We start from the raw sequence: 21,325 nt of genomic DNA on the forward strand, positions 1-21,325 counted from the left end.
TTAGTACAACTCGGGATAACCGGTACCACAAAAGTTGCTTTTAGCGAGGTACATTTCTATGGCAACAAAACCTTCGGAACTAACCTGCTTTGGGTAGGCTAACTCAAGGCTAACTCCATTTATCCTGAATCAAGTATCACCTGCTCTTTTCATGACAGACTGGCCAGGTGAATGCTATGATACCAGTTGAAGCTCGCATCCGCTACAAGACCATGGTGCTTGCCTACGGAGCCGTGAGGGGAACGGCACCTCCGTACCTCCAGGCTCTGATCAGTCCCTACACCCAAACGAGGGCACTGCGCTCATCCACCTCTGGCCTGCTGGCCCCCCTACCTCTGAGGAAGCACAGTTCCCGCTCAGCCCAGTCAAAACTGTTCGCTGCTCTGGCACCCCTATGGTGGAACAAGCTCCCTCACGACGCCAGGACAGCGGAGTCAATCACCACCTTCCGGAGACACCTGAAACCCCACCTCTTTAAGGAATACCTAGGATAGGTTAAAGTAATCCTTCTAACCCCCCCCCAAAAAAGATATAGATGTACTATTGTAAAGTGGTTGTTCCACTGGATATCATAAGGTGAATGCACCAATTTGTAAGTCGCTCTGGATAAGAGCGTCTGCTAAATGACTTAAATGTAAATGTATGATCCCTTATTGATGTCACCTGTTAAATCCACTTCAATCAGTGTGGATGAAGGGGAGGAGACAGATAAAATAAGGGTTTTTAAGCCTTGAGACATGGATTGTGTATGTGTGCCATTAAGAGAGTGAATGGGCAAGACAAAATATTGTGCTTTTGAACAGGGTATGGTAGCAGGTGCCAAGCGTACTGGTTTGTGTGTGTCAAGAACTGCAATGCTGCTGGGTTTTTCACGCTCAACAGTTTCCCATTTGTATCAACATTGGTCCACCACCCAAAGGACACCCAGCCAACTTGACACAACTTTGGGAAGTTCTCCACACCCCAAATAATTGAGGCTGTTGTGGTCAAAAGGGGTCCAACTCAATATTAGGAAGGTGTTCCTAATGTTTGTAAACGCAGTTTATAATCCATAGATGGCAGTTCCGTTTCAAGTCAAGACTTGCAACCATTGCTAGTGTACAGTCAAATTGCCTGGGTTAGAGTTTCCAAAACCCTTCTATGGATTATATGTCTATGGCCACAACACAACAAGCTGTTCCACAGATAGAAGGAGCAATAGGAAAATAAATGTGCTTGCGCATTGATAAGCACATCAAAGACTGCATTAATGATAAGCAATAAAATAAAGACGAAACATCTAAAAGCTTATTTCACACCATAGCCTGCTGAAATTGCAAAAATATTGCACTGACTCACCCATGAATTAATTGTCTCAATGAAGAGTCCGGAGTTCGACTAGCCACGTGTGACATGCACGCGCAGGTACAAGCCTGCTAAAGTTAGTGGCAGGCGGGCGAGCAATATCCACTGTCATAATGCGGATTAAGCCTGACCTGGAATGTGAAGCTAACTGAAGTGGTCTAGCTTTATAAAAGCCTGAGTAGATCTAGCTTGCTCGTAGTACACAACTCTGGCGACTGAGACACACACGCTTTAAACCCCCTGTTCTCCTTTGAGACCCCTCTTTCAAAGTCACTGAGTACATTTACATGCACACTAATAATTCTATATGAAACTGATTATGGCAGCCAGCAGATAATACAATAGTGTCAGCTTTCTTTAAATCATTGAAGGGAATCAAGTTTCCGGCTTTTACCTATTATCAACTCTTGTTCAGCTTGGTCTCTTTGTGTCCTGGTCAGGTGGTGTGCCAGTTTGAGGATCTCCATGGAGAGGACCTTTATGAGTATGGAGGTCTGGAGTTCCCCCAGATCAACTACAGCAAGTTCAACACGCGGCCCTATCGCTACTTCTACGGCTGTGGCTTCAGACACCTGGTGGGAGACTCACTCCTCAAGATTGACCTGGAGGGAAAGAAAGTCAAGGTGAGTTTTGTAACAAAAGTAATGCTACTCTGTCACAGAGAGTTTCTTTTGGACAAATTCAGGTATGTTTATCCTCGTTTTGTTCCAGTCACTTCTGTTTAAGAAATGTTTTAACAAAATCGGCGGAATGAATATACCTCTGATCACCCGTAAACACAGTTCAGTTTCATAGCAGCCATGTTGTATACGTTATGCACCCTCCTCCTTTCACTTGTGGAGTTCAAATCACAACACATCAGCTGTATGTGACCAGGCAAAAAAAAACTTTCCAAGCCAAACTCCTACACACAGCCTACATCGTTGTTACCATATTAGCTAACGTAACGTCATAGTCAGCATAGCTAATAGAACTAACGCGTTAGTAAACCCACTACAATCATGCTGTAACGTTACAGTGTACAGTAAGTAAGCAGTTACACTGCCCGGCCCCGGTGACAATAAATTAGTAAAACGAAAAGCTTACCTTGACTTGAAATAGTTTGTGTTGTGTTGGATAATAATAGCCAGCTAGCTAACACAGCATCCCTCTGTTTGAGCAGGGTGTTTCAGTAAGCTAAACTAGCTAGCTGCATTTGCTAGCTAAGTGAGTGAAACTGAAAAAAATACTCTGTATTTCTCTTGCTTCTCCTTCATTTAGGAAGAAATGAATTTCTTCAACTGTTTTTCTTTCTCTCACTTTGAGTCAACTACTCACATTTGATGCACTGCAGTGCTAGCTAGCTGTAGCTTATGCTTTTGGTACTAGATTAATTCTCTGATCCTTTGATTTGGTGGACAACATGTCAGTTCATGCTACAAGAGCTCTGATAGGTTGGAGGACGTCTTCCGGAGGTTGTCATAATTACTGTGTAAGTCTATGGAAGGGGGTGAAAACCATGAGCCTCCTAGGTTTTGTAAAGAATGTACCCAGAGGAGGAAGGAAGCTGTCTGTCCTCCGGCTACACCATGGTGCTATCCTACAGAGTGCTGTTGAGGCTACTGTAGACCTTCATTGCAAAATAGTGTGATTATATTTAGTATAGTTTTATCTAGAAAAGGCTAACTTTAATGTTTTACAATTTACATTTTTCATGAAATTCACTGAGGATGGTCCTCCCCTTCCTCCTCTAAGGAGCCTCCACTGCATTGAAGCTGGGTCGGAATATCTTCCTGCCCATCGTGTAGACTGTTGTTGGGAGGACCAATGGCAGAAGTCTTAAAGCGATGTCACCTTGTGTATCTGGAGAGAAGAATGTTAAGTGAATGACTTGATTGTTTCAGTCAAAACATGAATTGGCATCTGAGGCACCAACAGCATGGAAATTTCAAACTATACCTGCACTTCGAAGCGAAGATCTTGGGCTTGCTTCTCTCAGTTTTTTGTCCTTGAAGACCATGATCCAGTCATCAGTGAGTTTCCCCAAGCAGTCCGGGTTTGAAATGTAATCCTGAGCAATCTGTAGTAAAGCAGACAAACAATTAATTAAGTATTTAACAATCAAAAACATAATTGACAAAAACAATTGACGACTTAGCATTTACCAACATTAATGACATCACACTTGCTCAGATCCACATGTTCTCACCGTATCCACACACAATCCTTTTTCTAATGTTTTGGAGACTCTGCCCCATATGACTTCAAATTGTGTTATGTTGTAGCCAGACAAACAAGTACTTTTCCATTGCAGTTAATCAATGGTTTAGCTAACACCTAACTCTTTAAGTCCTCCTGACTTACAGTGCCATCGGAAAGTTTGAAGACCCCTTGACTTTTTCCACATTTTGTTATGTTACAACCTTATTCTAAAATTGATTAAATTGCTTTTTTCCCTCATCAATCTACACATAACACCCCATAATGACATAGCAAAAACAGGTTTTTAGAAATGTTTGCAAAAGTATTAAAAATAAAAAACAGAACATTTACATATGTTTTCAGACCCTTTACTCAGTACTTTGTTGAAGCACCTTTGGCAGCGATTACAGCATCGAGTCTTAGGTATGACGCTACAAGCTTGGCACACCTGTATTTGGGGAGTTTCCCCCATTCTTCTCAGCAGATCCTCTCAAGCTCTGTCAGGTTGGATGGGGAGCGTTGCTGCACAGCTATTTTCAGGTCTCTCCAGAGATGTTCGGTCGGGTTCAAGTCCGGCCTCTGGCTGGGCCACTCAAGAACTTTCAGAGACTTGTCCCGAAGCCACTCCTGCATTATCTTAGCTATGTGCTTAGGGTTGTTGTCCTGTTGGAAGGTGAACCTTAGCCCCAGTCTGAGGTCCTGAGTGCTCTGGAACAGGTTTTCATAAGGGATCTCACTGTACTTTGCTCTGTTCATCTTTCCCTCGATCCTTACTAGTTTCCCAGTCCCTGCCATTGAAAAACATACCATGATTCTGCCACCACCATGCTTCACGGTAGGGATGGTGCCAGGTTTGCTCCAGACGTGACTCTTGGCATTCAGGCCAAGGAGTTCAATCTTGGTTTCATCAGACCAGATAATCTTGTTTTTCATGGTCTGAGAGTCCAATAGGTGCCTTTTGGCAAACTCCAAGCAGGCTGTCATGTGCCTTTTACTGAGACGTGGCTTCCGTCTGGCAACTAACATAAAGGCCTGATTGGTGGAGTGCTGCAGAGATGGTTGTCATTCTGGAAGGTTCTCCCATCTCCACAGATGAACTCGGGAGCTCTTTCAGAGTGACCATCGGGTTCTTGGTCACCTCCTTGATCAAGGCCCTTCTCTCCCTATTGCTCAGTTTGACTGGGCGGCCAGCTCTAGGAAGAATCTTGGTGGTTCTAAAATTCTTCCATTTAAGAATGATGGAGGAAACTGTGTTCTTTGAGACTTTCAATGCTGCAGACATTTTATGGTACCCTTCCGCAGATCTTTGCCTCGACACAATCCTGTCTCGGAGCTCTACGGACAATTCCTTCGACCTCATGGTTTGGGTATTGCTCTGACATGCACTGTCAACTGTGGGACCTTATATAGACAGGTGTGTGCCTTTCCAAATCATGTCAAATCAATTGCATTTACCAGGTGGATTTACAGGTGGACTCCAATTTGTAGAAAAATCTCAAGGATGATCAATGGAAACAGGATGCACCTGAGCTCAATTTGGAGTCTCATAGCAAACCAAATAAAATTGTATTGGTCACATACACATGGTTAGCAGATGTTCTTGCGAGTGTAGCGAAATGCATGTGCTTCTAGTTCCAACAGTGCAGCAATATCTAACATGTAATCTAACAATTCCACAACAACTACCTAATACACACAAATCTAAGTAAAGGAATGGAATAAGAGAATATATATATATATATATATATATATATATATATATATATATATATATATATATATATATATATATATATATATATATATATATATATGGATGAGCAATGACAGAGCAGCATAGGCAAGATGGAAACAGATGGTATAAAATGCAGTATATATAGTACATATGAGATGAGTGATGCAAGATATGTAAACATTATTAAAGTGGCCAATGATTTGTAGTCTGTATGTAGGCAGCAACCTCTCTGTTTTAGTGATGGCTATTTAACGGTCTGATGGCCTTGAGATAGAAGCTGTTTTTCAGTCTCTCGGTCTCAGCTTTGATGCACCTGTACTGACCTCGCCTTCTGGATGGTAGCAGGGGGAACAGGCAGTGGCTCAGGTGGTTGTTGTCCTTGATGATCTTTTTGGCCTTCCTGTGACATTGGGTGCTGTAGGTTTCCTGGAGGGAAGGTAGTTTGCCCCTGGTGATGTGTTGTTCAGACCGCACCACCATCTGCAGAGCCTTGCGGTTGTGGGAGGTGCAGTTGCTGTACCAGGCGGTGATACAGCCCGAAAGGATGCTCTCAATTGTGCATCTGTAAACATTTCTGAGGGTTTTAGGTGACAAGCCAAATTTCTTCAGCTCCTGAGGTTGAAGAAGCGCTGTTGCGCCACTGTCTGTGTGGGTGGACCATTTCAGTTTGTCCAGCATGTGTACACCGAGGAACTTAACTTTCCACCTTCTCCACTGATGTCCCATCGGTGTAAATAGGGGGGTGCTCCCTCTGCTGTTTCCTGTAGTCCACATTCATCTCCTTTGTTTTCTTGACGTTGAGTCAGAGGTTGTTTTCCTGACACCACACTCCGAGGGCCCTCCCCTCCTCCCTGTTGGCTGTTTTGTCGTTATTGGTAATCAAGCCTACTACTGTTGTGTTGTCTGCAAACTTGATGATTGAGTTGGAGGCGTGCATGGCCACTCAGTCATGGGTGAACAGGGAGTACAGGAGGAGGCTGAGCATGCACACTTGTGGGGCCCCAGTGTTGAGGATCAGCGAAGTGGAGATGTTGTTTCCTTTCTTCACCACCTGGGGGTGGCCATCAGGAAGTCCATGATCCAATTGCACAGGGCGGGGATGAGACCCAGGGCCTTAAGCATAATGTTGAGCTGGAGAGTACTATGGTGTTGAATGCTGAGCTATAGTCAATGAACAGCATTCTTACATAGGTATTCCTCTTGTCCAGATGGGATAGGGCAGTGTGATGGCTATAGCATCAACTGTGGACCTATTGGGGCGGTAACCAAATTGAAGTGGGTCTAAGGTGACAGGCAAGGTGGAGGTGATATGATCCTTGACTAGTCTCTCAAAGCACTTCATGATGACAGAAGTGAGTGCTACGGGGCGGTAGTCATTTAGTTCTGTTACCTTTGCCTTCTTGGGAACAGGAACAATGGTAGCCATCTTGAAGCATGTGGGGACAGCATACTGGGATAGCGAGAGATTGAATATGTCCGTAAACACACCAGCCAGCTGTACTGTTCATGCTCTGAGGACGCAGCTAGGGATGCTGTATGGGCCGCCAGCCTTGCGAGGGACAACACGTGTAAATGTCTTACTCACGTCGGCCACGGAGAAGGAGAGCCCACAGTGCCTGGTGCGGGCTGCGTCGGTGGCACTGTATTATCCTCAAAGCAGGCAAAGAAGGTGTTTAGTTTGTCTAGAAGCGTGACGCCGGTGTCCGTGACGTGGCTGGTTTTCATGTTGTAGTCTGTGATTGTCTTTAGACCCTGCCACATGCATCTCTTGTCTGAGCTGTTGAATAGCGACTCTACTTTGTCTCTATACTGACAGCTTGTTTTATTGCCTTGCAGAGGGAATAACTACCCTGTTTGTATTCGTCCATATTCCCAGTCACCTTTCCATGGTTAAATGCAGTGGTTCGCGCTTTCAGTTTTGCGTGAATGCTGCCATCTCTCCATGGTATCTGGTTAGGGTAGGTTTTAATAGTCACGGTAGGTACAACATCTCCAATACACTTCCTTATTAACTCACTCACCGAATCAGCATATACATCGATATTATTCTCTGAGGCTACCTGGAACATGTCCCAGTCCGCGTGATCAAAACAATCTTGAAGCGTGGATACTGATTGGTCAGACCTGCATTGAATCTTCCTTAGCACGTGTACATCCTGTCTGAGTTTCTGCCTATAGGAAGGGAGGAGCAAAATGGTGTTGTGGTCTGATTTTCCAAAAGGAGGGCGGGGGAGGGCCTTGTATGCATCGTGGACGTTAGAGTAGCAGTGATCCAACGTTTTACCAGCGCGAGTGCTACAGTTAATATGCTGATAGAATTTAGGTAGCCTTGTTCTCAAATTTGCTTTGTTAAAATCCCCAGCTACAATAAATGCAGCCTCAGGATAAATGGTTTAGTTTGCATAAAGTCCAGTAAAGTTCTTTGAGGGCCGTCGTGGAATCGGCTTGAGGGGGGATATACATGGCTCTGACTTTAACTGAGGAGAATTCCCATGGGAGATAATACGGTCGGCATTTGATTATGAGGAATTATAGGTCAGTTGAGGTCCAGTATGTTGTTACAATTACACCATGAGACATTAATCATGAAACATACACCCCCGTCCTTCTTCTTCCCGGAGAGATGTTTATTCCTGTTGGTGCGACACACAAAGAATTCAGGTTGCTCTACCGCCTTCGACAGCATATCCCGAGAGAGCCATGTTTCTGTGAAACAGAGTATGTTACAATCCCTGATGTCTCTCTGGAAAGCAACCCTTTTGTCTAACTTTGTCTACCTAATTTTGTCAACCTTGTTATCTAGAGACTGGACATTTGCAAGTAATATACTCAGAAGCGATGCGTGGAGTGCACGACTCCGAAGACTGACCAGAAGACCGCTCTGTCTACCTCTTCTCCGGCAGCGTTTTGGGTCAGTCTCTAGAATCAGTTCAAACGCCCTGGGTGGTTCGGACAAAGGATCCGCTTTGGGAAAGGCGTATTCCTGGTCGTAGTGCTGGTAAGTTGACGTTGCTCTGATATCCAAAAATTCTTCCCGGCTGTATGTAATAACACTTAAGATTTTCTGGGCTAATAATGTAAGATATAATTATTTTTTTTAACTAAATGCTGCAAAGTTTCCTAAATGACTAGAAGTGATGGAGCCCTCTCTGTTGGCCACCAAAGGTTCTGAATACTTATGTAAATAAGGTATTTCTGTTTTTTATTTTTAATACATTTCAAACATTTGTAAAAACTTTTTTTCGCTTTGTCATTATTTGGTATTGTGTGTAGCTTGATGAGGATTTTTAATTTTTTATCCATTTTAGAATAAGGTCGTAAAGTAACAAAATGTGGAAAAAGTCAAGGAGTCTGAATACTTTCAGAAAGCACTGTAGCGCCACTATTCCTATTCATAATAATATTAATAAATATACAATTATTTAAAAAAATGTAAATCAATCAATATATTTCAGTTTAACAATAATATTTGTTGTAATATTTGTTCTGTCTTTTCTGTAGAATAAAATGTAAATTGTAACCAGCTTTGTATGGCTTGTTTAAGAAAGGGTGATACTTTGAACAAAGTTTATTTTCAATTAATCAGAAATGAGAAGTTGTATTCTGTGTAAATGCAAAAAGGCCACATTTTTTACCAAGTAGGGGCACATTTTAGTAATCTACTGCACAACCTGTTTGGGTTTAAATGTAATTTATGTATGAGTGAAGTTTTTAGTGAGAGGTTTAATGCTTTAATATTTACATTTCAGTCCCCAAAACTCAGATTCATTATACAATTAGGCATGGTTCATTTTATCTAGCTTTGCTGCTAATTCTTTGTGGCTATCTAGCTAGCTAACAGTAGTAACTAGCCAGTTAACGTTAGCCCTATTGACTTACTATGGGCTTGCGAGCTACGCACACTACAGGGAGTATTGAAGGCAGATAAACATGCCATAATTAACACAGTGTTTATGTATTAATGTATCAAGAGAAAATATTGTAGACAGGCAACATATGAGATGTGAATGGGCAGCATTTCATTCCGAAGTCGTAGTTTATTTTCTCTCACTTCAGCTCAAATAATGGCTGCCATTGATTTCAAGAAATGTTGTGTAATTTTTTTTAGATGGTTGCATCATATTTCTGTGCATACTCGCCGTTGAAGCTTGCATCGATACATGCTACAAACGAGTATGTGTCCGAGAAATGCCCCTCTCTGCTCCATTTTGCATACTTTGATTTGGACTCTGACCCTCCCATGTTTCAATTTGCGTGTGGTCTCAGAGCGCAGTAGTATGCAGAGCGCAGTAGTAAGCATTTTGAGAAACACCCCCAAGTGCTTGTCTGCAAAGTTTGATAATGTAGTGCTGATCAATTCCATTCGAGATGTGTAACCATTTGTTTTCCTCAGCATGGCTCATGTCCTCATGGTAAGGGATCTTTTCCCGAATCCAGCTTGGATAAGCTCCAACTCTTTTGCTGGTGAGGGGGTAGTCTCTGAATTCCTGTTCAATAGGTTCACATTGAAACTAAAAGGCCTCCAGGCGTTTGCAGCTCTTCCAGGTGTCCAATAGGCATTTTGAAATCTCCTGCTGCCCTGCTGCTGCTGGACCTGAGCTGTATCCTGACTCAGAGTTTGTGTCAGCCCATTGTTAAAACTCTATTCTGCTGATACAATACTGGCATACTCCTCTTTCTGTTGAACACGAATTACAATGATTATTAAAAACATATGAATATACCCAGTGGGGAACCGTCAGGGCCCTCTACGAACTCAGAGGGCCTAAGGACAGTTACAAATCTGTATATATTTTTTTTATATTATAATTTGTAATTTTGTTTTCATTGATTTAATATTTTTTTGTCTTAATTGTATTCATCTTCCTATTGAATTTCTTCAGTTTGTGTTGGAAAAAGAAGGGACTACCAAATAATCTCTCTTTGGTAGTCTCTTGGTAGAAATAATCTAGCTGGGCTCAACGCTCATTGGCTAGGCCCTCAAGCTTTGAATAGAAGGCACCAGCCAACGTCATTGACATTGACTTCAATTAGAGCAGAATTTTGGAATGACAATAGAATCAACCAATCACAAATTGTCTTGTAAAAGGTGGCACAATTGTAGGATGCCTCAATGCCCTCTAGAGGCCTTAAGTATACGTCACTAATTCAGATCCAATAGCGAGCCTTATCTTGTTTTCTCATGCTTGAGCCTAGCTAGCTGGCTAGCTTTTTGTAGTAAGTGTATGTAATGATGGCGATGGCAACTTCAGAGAAAGTAATAGAGGACGATGTGGTGGCTAAATTTTTAGCATCGCCCTTTTCAAGACTAACTTTTAATGAAAAGTTAAATCTTGGACAGACCAGGAGACCAACTCCTGCACTGCCTGGTTTGGTGCAACAAGGAAAGAGTGTTGAAAGGCATTTTCAAGTTAATAATTATGAGAGCTATCCATGGATAACCAGCTGTGAGCTGACAAAAAAGCTTTACTGTTGGAATTGCCAACTCTTCAGCACCGATAATAGCTCAACCTGGACAACTGGTTTCAGAGATTTTGCCTGTTTGACAAAGTCAGCACTTCGACACCAAAACTCAGCTTAACACCTGCAAGCTACAGTGAGATTAAAAACATTTGGGGAAACAAGAGTAGACCTTCTTCTTAACGAGCAGCGGCGCAATGAGACACTTGCTCACAATGATAAAGTCAGGCACAACAGGGATATTCTAAAGCACCTTGTGTTTTTAGTTGTTTTTTAGGCAAGTAAGAATTGGCATTCAGAGGACATGATGAGTATAAAGAATCAGCTAATAAGGGAAACTACTTGGAAATACTGGATTTCTTGGCTGAGTATGACAGCACATTAAACTGCCATTCGGCTACGGCTACCATGTTCACAGGCACTTCCAGCTAAATCCAAAATGACCCAATACACGTGGTCACAAATGTAATGACAGATGTCATGAAGAAAGAATTGAAGAAAACCCCCTTTGTAACCATCATGGTTGATGAGACGACAGACATCAGCAATGTAGCCCATATGTCTTATGTGTTGCGCTAAACTACCAATGGTGGTGTGAAGGAAAGGTTTTTCAAATTTGAAGATGTAACGAGGATAAACAGGCAGAAGCTGTTGCTGCCCGAATTATCAGCTTGTTAGTGAAGTGTGAATGCACAGCCAAAGTTGTGACACAGTGTTAAGATGGGGCCGCAGTCATGGCCTCTGGTAAACGGAGTACAAGCCTAGGTGAAAGAAACTATCCTGCAAGCTCTGTTCATTCATTGCTATGCGCACACTCTTAATCTGGTGGAGTCACAAGGTGCTGTTAAACTAAAAGAATGTAATAATTTTTTTCTCATCTTGGTGGCCTAGCAGCGTTTTTCTCAAGATCTGTCAAATGAACAAAATGAACAAAACGGATGAAATATGCCAGCGAAGACTACCCAGAGTGCCGCCAACACGATGGAACTTCCTCACGCTTAATTAATTTGCACTGTGTACGAAAAAAAGGCGGAACTCATTGAACTCTCTAAATACATAGACCATCACTATGACTTTGATGAAGACACCGTTCACAGCGCAGATGGATACATGATGCACCTGACAAGCTTCGAGTTCTGCTTCCTGCATTCTACTCCATATTTGCATACTCCGACGTGCTATTTGGAATATTGCAGAACAGGGAGTTTGACATGCAGTTCTGCTTGTCCAGGGTGGACGACTTCTGCAACACCACAGAGAGGGAAAAAGGAACATTTGATTCCATCTATGAGGACACTGTGAGTGAGACCGGAGTTCCAAGGGGGCGCAGGACACATATGCAAGGAGAAGTTCGTGGGCGGTACCAACAGCTACGCAGTGCGATCATCAACAACGTTATCACTCAGCATGAAAGGCTCTTGTTCCTTGCCCTCCTTGACCCACAACAGTTCCCAATATATAGGGAAATGCCAAACTTTCCAAACGCTGCGTTCTCAAGTCTCGAGGAAAGATATGGCCCTAGTTTTGATTTGCCCTGGCTTAAAACACCGTTATGTACTCAATGTCTGACTTCGAGGGTAAGAGCCCGGATGATCTGTTCCACTTTCTCCAGCAGAAGAGACTAATTGATAGAATGCACCAATTGTATTTGTTTCCCCTGTCTAGTTTTGAACATTCCGGTGTCCACTGCATCAGTAGAAAGAAAAATGTTCTGCACTAAAAAGAATCAAGACATATTCCACGAACACCCCTGGACATGCCCGACTGTCAGCCCTGGCTTTGATCTCAATCGAAATATAATTAATTTAAAATAATTTAAAATCAAAAGACAAGCTACAGTTGAAGTCGGGAGTTTACATACACTTAGGTTGGAGTCATTAAAACTCATTTTTCAACCATTCCACAAATTTCTTGTTAACAAACTATAGTTTTGGCAAGTCAGTTTTAAAACATCTACTTTGTGCATGACACAAGTAATTTTTCCAACAATTGTTTGAAGACAGATTATTTCACTTATAATTCACTGTATCACAATTCCAGTGGTTCATAAATTTACATACTAAGTTGACTGTGCCTTTAAAACTTCTTATGGATCAAATCCCGTTAGAGGGATCGATTTGACAACATCCGGTGAAATGGCAGAGCGCCAAATTGAAAATAAATTATTTGAAATATTTAACCTTCATACAATCACAAGTGCAATACATCAAAATAAAGCTTAAATTCTTGTTAATCCAGCCACCATGTCAGATTTCAAAAAGGCTTAACGGCGAAAGCAAACCATGCTATTATCTGAGGACAGCACCCAATCAAACAAACACATGACAATCATATTTCAACCCGCCAGGCGCGACACAAAACTCAGAAATAACGATATAATTCATGCCTTTCCTTTGAAGATCTTCTTCTGTTGGCACTCCAATATGTCCCATAAACATCACAAATGGTCATTTTGTTCGATTAATTCCGTCGTTATATTCCCAAAATGTCCATATATTTGGCGCTTTGATTCAGAAAAAGACCGGTTCCAACTCGCCCAAAATGACTACAAATGATGTAATAAGTTACCTGTAATCTTGGTGCAAACATTTCAAACAACTTTCCTAATCCAACTTTAGGTATTTTAAAACGTAAATAATCGATAAAATTTAAGACGGGATAAACTGTGTTCAATAGCAGATAAAATCAAAGTGGAGCGAGCTTCAGGTCGGCGCCCCAAACAAAAAAGTACACTTGGCTCTACTCTCTGAAAGGAAAGGGCTACTTCTTCATTACTCAAAAGAAAAACATCAACCAATTTCTAAAGACTGTTGACATCTAGTGGAAGCCATAGGAACTGCAAGAATATTTCTATTAAAACGGGCTTGCCATAGAAGCCTAATGGAAAAAAGATTGACCTCAAAAAACAAATTCCCTGGATGGATTGTGCTCGGGGTTTCGCCTGCCAAATCAGTTCTGTTATACTCAGACATTATTCAAAAAGTTTTAGAAACTTCAGAGTGTTTTGGAAAATCAAAAGAAATCAGCCAAGACCTCAGAAAACAATTGTAGACCTCCACAAGTCTGGGTCATCCTTGGGAGCAATTTCCAAACGCCTGAAGGTACCACGTTTATCTGTATAAACAATAGTATGCAAGTATAAACACCATGGGACCACGCAGCCATCATACCGCTCAGGAAGGAGACGCGTTCTGTCTCCTAGAGATGAACGTACTGTGGTGTGAAAAGTGCAAATCAATCCCAGAACAACAGCAAAGGACCTTGTGAAGCTGCCGGAGGAAACAGGTACAAAAATATCGATATCCACAGTAAAACGAGTCCTATATCGACATAACCTGAAAGGCCACTCAGCAAAGAAGAAGCCACTGCTCCAAAACCGCCATAAAAAAAACTACGGTTTGCAACTGCACATGGGGACAAAGATCGTACTTTTTGGAGAAATGTCCTCTGGTCTGATGAAACAAAAATAGAGCTGTTTGGCCATAATGATCGTTATGTTTGGAGGAAAAAGGGGGAGGCTTGCAAGCCGAAGAACACCATCCCAACCGTGAAGCATGCAGCATCATGTTGTGGGGGTGCTTTTTTGCAGGAAGGAATGGTGCACTTCACAAAATAGATGGCATCATGAGGCAGGAAAATTATGTGGATATATTGAAGCAACATCTCAAGACATCAGTCAGGAAGTTAAAGCTTGGTCGCAAATGGGTCTTCCAAATGGACAATGACCTCAAGCATACTTCCAAAGTTGTTGCAAAATGGCATAAGGACAATGAAGTCAAGGTATTGGAGTGGCCATCACAAAGCCCTGACCTCAATCCTATAGAAAATGTGTGGGCATAACTGAAAAAGCGTGTGCGAGCAAGGAGCCTACAAATCTGACTCAGTAACACCAGCTCTGACTGGAGGAATGGGCCAAAATTCACCCAACTTATTTTGGGAAGCTTGTGGAAGGCTACCTGAAATGTTTGACCCAAGTTAAACAATTTAAAGGCAATGCTACTGTTAGGTTCTTATTTTTCAGAGTAAATAACCCACGTACACTAGAGAAGATTTAACCAAGTTGAATTCTTCCCAAAGTTGCTGTACCGCTGTAATCAGACATCCCAACATTTGTCCCATCCAGATATTTATATCCCACTTAAGACACTTCTCCTGTCCTCTCCAATCCTTACATTTTATGGTTCTACGGGAAGAAGGTAACCAGATAATAAACCCTGATTTCTCACTTAAGGGGAACTGACCTCACCCCTCATTTGCTGACCTCAACCCCTCCTTCATCTAATCAAGAGAGGTACATCTTTCTCCCCTGTATCAACACGTTGCTCTCCTCTCCTCCATCAAACACATTCCAAAGCCTTCTGGCTTTCCACAGAGAACCCTTAACTTTCTCCTTTAATTCTATGCTTCTTCTCTGTCATTTATTTCATATCTCAATGTTCAAAATGTTGAACCCAATGTGATGAAATGAATATGGGAATGTGATGAAATGAATAAAAGCTGAAATAAATCATTCTCTCTACTCTTATTCTGATATTTCACATTCTTAAAATAAAGTGGTGATCCTACCTGACCTAAGACAGGGGATTTTTACTAGGATTAAATGTCAGGAATTGTGAAAAACTGAGTTTAAATGTATTTGGCTAAGCTGTTTGTAAACTTCCGACTTCAACTGTATATGAACCTGCCATTGCCCATTTCATACAGAAGGACAGGAGAATGGACTTCGTTTTTATATGATAATCATAATGGTGAGTGGACTTTTTGTTTTCATCTACAGCTTTGTTTTTGTTGCTATGTCATTCATATCATTTTGAATACAATGTGTAAAATATTATTTCAACTTTATATCACTGGTTGTGTGGTAAAAACAAAGGTAATGATGTTGCTATTGGAAGTACTGGGCACATGACATTTTGTGTTGTGGTGCATTTTTTTTTATTGTTGCATGCTGGAGATAGAATACAGCACAACTTTTTTCTCTCTGACAATGTGTGTAGTTGTGTTTGAATTTATTCCGCCACTATTTGAGTGACTGTTTGTTTTGGCAAATGTTTATTTTCTTCTAACGTGGTTCCTGCTATCGATATTTGCAACTGTTGTGTACGTGTGCTGCTTCTGTGAGCCACAGCCGAGGCGTTTGAATCTGTCATCAAAGAATTGCTTCTCCTACATAGGTCTGCAAAAGAAAGGTCTTAAGTCATGCTCTGTATGCACAGGCATCCGAGTTCTCTATCTATATGTATGACGTCAGATATTTTTCCGCAACTGAGGGACTAGCTCCAATAGTCACAGTTCACCACTGGATATACCCTGAACTGGGCTAGGTTGCCCGTGGCCCTGTTAATGACATGATGTACCTGCTAGCCTAGCTAACTGACGTTACTTTTCCAGGGCAGCCAACTTTTGAAGATGGCTTGGAGTGAGATGTTCCATTTTGAATGTCATTGGCTCCACCCCTTCAATACAGCCTATTCTCATGACTTAGAAAAATGCATATTTTCAAAGACACAAGTTGGCATATCAGATTTCAAATAGCCTAATTAATTAATAACCTTTTTTTATGACTGTTTTTCTTTCTGCTGGCATTTTGTATTTATATTTTGAATTCACAGCTCATCTGAAAAAAAGAGCCCTTGGTCTCAGTATGACTCACTGATTTAATAAAGATTTAATAAAAAATGGGATTTGCTAAGCAAACTTTCCATTCTAAATCTTCAACCTTGTTCTTCTTCTGAACGCTACTCCTTAAGTAAAGATTGCACCGGAGGGGATGAATGTCGTCTTATCGGCTCTTGTTCATAACTTGTTTTGTACATAATGTTAATGCTACCGCCTCTTATGACCGAAAAGAGCTTCTGGACATCAGTACTGCGATTACTCACCTCAGTTTAGACAAAGAGTTTTTCTTCAATGAGTCGGACGGGAGGGATATACTACAGACACCCGACCAGGCCCAGATTCCCGTCATTCGCTGGAGAAGGAAACTGAGATTTTGCGGAAAAAGATCAGGGTGCCATGTGAGGATCAGGCGAAGAGTGGCTAATCTGCCTTTGCCTTCCATTCTGCTAGCTAATGTTCAATCGCTGGAAAATATATGGGATGAACTGAAAGCACGTATATCCTACCAACGCCACATTAAAAACTGTAATATCTTATGTTTCACCGAGTCGTGGCTGAAAGACGACATTAAGAGCATACAGTTGGCGGGTTATACACTCTATCGGCAGGATAGAACTGCAGCCTCTGGTAAGACATGGGGCGGGGGCCTATGTATATATGTAAACAACAGCTGGTGCACGATATATAAGGAAGTCTCCGGATCTTTCTGGCCCGAGGTAGAGTATCTCATGATAAGCTGTAGACCACACTATCTACCTAGAGAGTTTTAATCTGTATTTTTTGTAGCTGTCTTCATACCACCACAGACCGATGCTGGCACTGAAACCACACTCAATTAGCTGTATACCGCCATAAGCAAACAGGAAAACGCTCATCCAGAGGCGGTGCTCCTAGTGGCCGGGGACTTTAATTGCAGGGCAATTTAAATTAGTTTTACCTAATTTCTATCAGCATGTTAAATGTGCAACCAGAGGGAAAAAAAAAATTCTAGACCACCTTTACTTTACACACAGAGATGCGTACAAAGCTCTCCCTCGTCCTCCATTTGGCAAATCTGACCATAATTCTATCCTCCTGATTCCTGCTTATAAACAAAAACTAAAGCAGGAAGCACCAGTGACTCGGCCTATAAAAAAGAAAGTGGTCAGATGAAGCAGATGCTGAAGTACAGGACTGTTTTACTAGCACAGACTGGAATATGTTCCGGGATTCTTCCGATGGCTTTGAGGAGTACAACACATCAGTCACTGGCTTATCAATAATTGCATAGAAGATGTCATCCCCACAGTGACTGTACACACATACCTTAACCAGAAGCCATGGATTACAGGCTACATTTGCACTGAGCTAAAGGGTAGAGCTGCCGCTTTCAAGGAGCGGGACTTATAAGAAATTCCGCTATGCCCTCCGACGAACCATGACAGGCAAAGCGTCAATACAGGACTAAGATCGAATCATACTACACCGGCTCCGATGCTCGTCGGCTGTGGCAGGGCTTGCAAACTATTACAGACTACAAAGGGAAGCACAGCCGCGAGCTGCCCAGTGACGCGAGCCTACCAAATGAGCTAAATAACTTATATGCTCGCGTCGAGGCAAGTAACACTGAAACATGCATGAGAGCAACAGCTGTTCCGGACGACTGTGTGATCACGCTCTCTACAGCCGATGTGAGTAAGACCTTTAAACAGGTCAACATTCACAAGTCTGCAGGGCCAGACAGATTACCAGGACGTGTACTCTGTGCATGCGCTGACCAACTGGCAAGTGTATTCTTTGATATACCAACATGTTAAAAGCAGACCACCATAGTCCCTGTGCCCACGAACACTAAGGCAACCTGCCTGAATGACTATCGACCCATAGCACTCACATCTGTAGCCATGAAATGCTTTGAAACGCACATCAACACCATTATCCCAGAAACCGTAGACCCACTCAAATTTGCGTACCGCATCAAAAGATCCACAGATGATGCAATCTCTATTGCACTCTACACTGCCCTTTCACACCTGAACAAAAGGAACACCTTTGTAAGAATGCTATTCATTGACTACAGCTCAGCGTTCCACACCATAGTGTCCTCAATGCTCATCACTAAGCTAAGGACTCTGAGACTAAACCCCTCGCTCTGCAACTGGATCCTGGACTTCCACCCCCGGTTGGTAAGGGTAGGTAACAACACATCCACCACACTGGTCCTCAACACCGGGGCCCCTCAGGGGTGCGTGCTCAGTCCCCTCCTGTACTTCCTGTTCACTCATTACTGCACGACTCCAACACAATCATTAAGTTTTCTGATGACAACAGTGGTAGGCCTGATCACCGACAACGATGAGACAGCCTATAGGGAGGAGGTCAGAGACCTGACCGTGTGGTGCAAGGACAACAACCTCTCCCTCAACGTGATCAAGACAAAGGAGATTCTGGACTACAGGAAAAGGAGGACCAAGCACGCCCCCATTCTCAATGACGGGGCTGTAGTGGAGCAGGTTGAGAGCTTCAAGTTCCTTGGCATCCACATCACCGACAAACTAACATGGTCCAAGAACACCAAGACAGTCTTGAAGAGTGCACGACCAAAACCTGTTCCCCCTCAGGAGACTGAAAAGATTTGGCATGGGTCCTCAAATCCTCAAAAGGTTTTACAGCTGCACCATAGAGAGCATCCTGACAGGTTGCATCACTGCCTTATATGACAACTGCTCGGCCTCCGACCGCAAGGTACCACAGAGGGTAGTGTATGGCCCAGTACATCACCAGGGCCAAGCTTCCTGCCATCCAGGACCTCTATACAAGGCGATGTCAGAGGAAGGCCTTAAAAATTGTCAAAGACTCCAGCCACGCTAGTCATAGACTGTTCTGAGCGTTTGCATCTTTGTATACTACTATGCTACTTAAATCTGGCGTTTCAAATTGTATTCTGATAAAAAGGTACAAATCAAATTGTATTGGTCACATGCACATGGTTAGCAGATGTTAATGCAAGTGTAGCGAAATGCTTGTGCTTCTAGTTCCGACCATGCAGTAATATCTAACAAGTAATTTAATTATTTCACAACAACTACCTTTTACACACAAGTGTAAAGGAATGAATAAGAGTATGCACATATAAATATATGGATGAGCGATGACTGAACGGCATAGGCAAGATGCAGTAGATGGTATAGACTACAGTATATACATATGAGATGAGTAATGTAGGGTATGAAAACATTATATAAAGTGGCATTGTTTGAAGTGACTAGTGATACATTTATTACATCCTATTTTTAATTATTAAAGTGGCTAGAGATTTGAGACAGTATGTTGGCAGCAGCCACTCATTGTTAGTGATGGCTGTTTAACAGTCTGATGGCCTTGAGATAGAAGATGTTGTTCAGTCTCTCGGTCCCAGCTTTGATGCACCTGTACTGACCTCGCCTTCTGGATGATAGCGGGGTGAACAGGCAGTGGCTCGGGTGGTTGTTGTCCTTGATGATCCTTTTGGCCTTCCTGTGACATCGGGTGGTGTAGGTGTCCTGGAGGGCAGGTAGTTTGCCTCTGGTGATGCGTTGTGCAGACCTCACTACCCTCTGGAGAGCCTTACCGTTGTGGGCGGAGCAGTTGCCGTACCAGGCGGTGATACAGCCCAACAGAATGCTCTTGATTGTGCGTTTGTGAGTGTTTTTGGTGACAAGCCAAATTTCTTCAGCCTCCTGGAGGTTGAAGAGGCGCTGTTGCGCCTTCTTCACCATACTGTCTGTGTGGGTGGACCATTTCCGTTTGTCCATGATGTGTACACCGAGGAACTTAAAACTTTCCACCTTCTCCACTACTGTCCCATCGATGTGGATAGGGGGTGCTCCCTCTGCTGTTTCCTGAAGTCCATGATCATCTCCCTTGTTATGTTGACGTTGAGTTTGAGGTTATTTTCCTGACACCACACTCCAAGGGCCCTCACCTCCTCCCTGTAGGCCATCTCGTCATTGTTGGTAATCAAGCCTACCACTGTAGTGTCGTCTGCAAACTTGATGATTGAGTTGGAGGCGTGCATGGCCACGCAGTCATGGGTGAACAGGGAGTACAGGAGAGGGCTGAGCACGCACCCTTGTGGGGCCCCAGTGTTGAGGATCAGCGGGGTGGAGATGTTGTTTCCTACCCTCACCACCTGGGGCATCCCGTCAGAAAGTCCAGGACCCAGTTGCACAGGGCGGGGTCGAGACCCAGGGTCTTGAGCTTAATGACAAGTTTGGAGGGTACTATGGGGTTAAATGCTGAGCTGTTTCAGTAACCGCGTCATCATTTTCTGTAACTTTTTTGCAAACATCTGCCATTTTCACCACTAACCCAACAAGTTAGACAAAAAGTTAGAGGGAATGAAATCTTCCCATACTTCTCTGCATTTCAAATCCGAAAATGGATTAGGAATAATCTTTAGCAATCAGTAGATAGAGATGTTTTAGTAACCCATCAACTGCTCTCTTTCTAGCTGCAGTAAGTCATGTCAGAAGCTCGGATATTAATTATTTACCAACAACAGCTGCAAATTCTAATAAAACGACAATGTTTTGAAGTTAACTTTCCTTGCTTTGTCTAACAACAATATCATGTAAGTTCTGTGGGTCAGAGTGCAGTATTTAGTTAGTATTAAAGCAAAAACGTACTGTATGTTAGCAAACATCTAGCCCACATCTGGCCTGATTCCGGCATTCCAGATCTAAAACTGCTGGCCCGGGTCTGGCTGCTGGATCAGGCCCGAGTCAGGTAGTAAAATTATATTAAATATTATATTAAAGGTAGTCATATTGCAGCTATCAACTGAACCATGAACAATAGACATGACATTTTCTCATTTTAAAGTTTTATTTAAATAGATGAAATTGATTTGGTGTCTGTGTCATCCCTCAACAGTAGAATGGATGTATCCAAATAAATGTCACTAGAAAACTGCTTAAACAAATACAAATGCCGCATCTTTGATATTCTACAGTGCATTCGGAAAGT

General features: G+C 42.6%; 1 protein-coding gene across 5 annotated transcripts in view; it reads left to right on the forward strand.

Moving 5' to 3' along the window:
• The window catches only part of bco2a (beta-carotene oxygenase 2a), a 124,490-nt gene that overhangs the window by 78,674 nt on the left and 24,491 nt on the right, over positions 1-21,325 (forward strand). For all 5 annotated transcript variants that reach the window (XM_014195695.3, XM_014195691.3, XM_014195692.3 and 2 more), the window contains 1 exon segment: positions 1,785-1,967. In XM_014195695.3, coding sequence (XP_014051170.1) covers positions 1,785-1,967 — 183 coding nt within the window.

The sequence above is a fragment of the Salmo salar genome, chromosome 04 (assembly GCF_965601325.2).
Source record: "Salmo salar chromosome 04, fSalSal1, whole genome shotgun sequence".
Classification (NCBI taxonomy): Eukaryota; Metazoa; Chordata; class Actinopteri; order Salmoniformes; family Salmonidae; genus Salmo; species Salmo salar.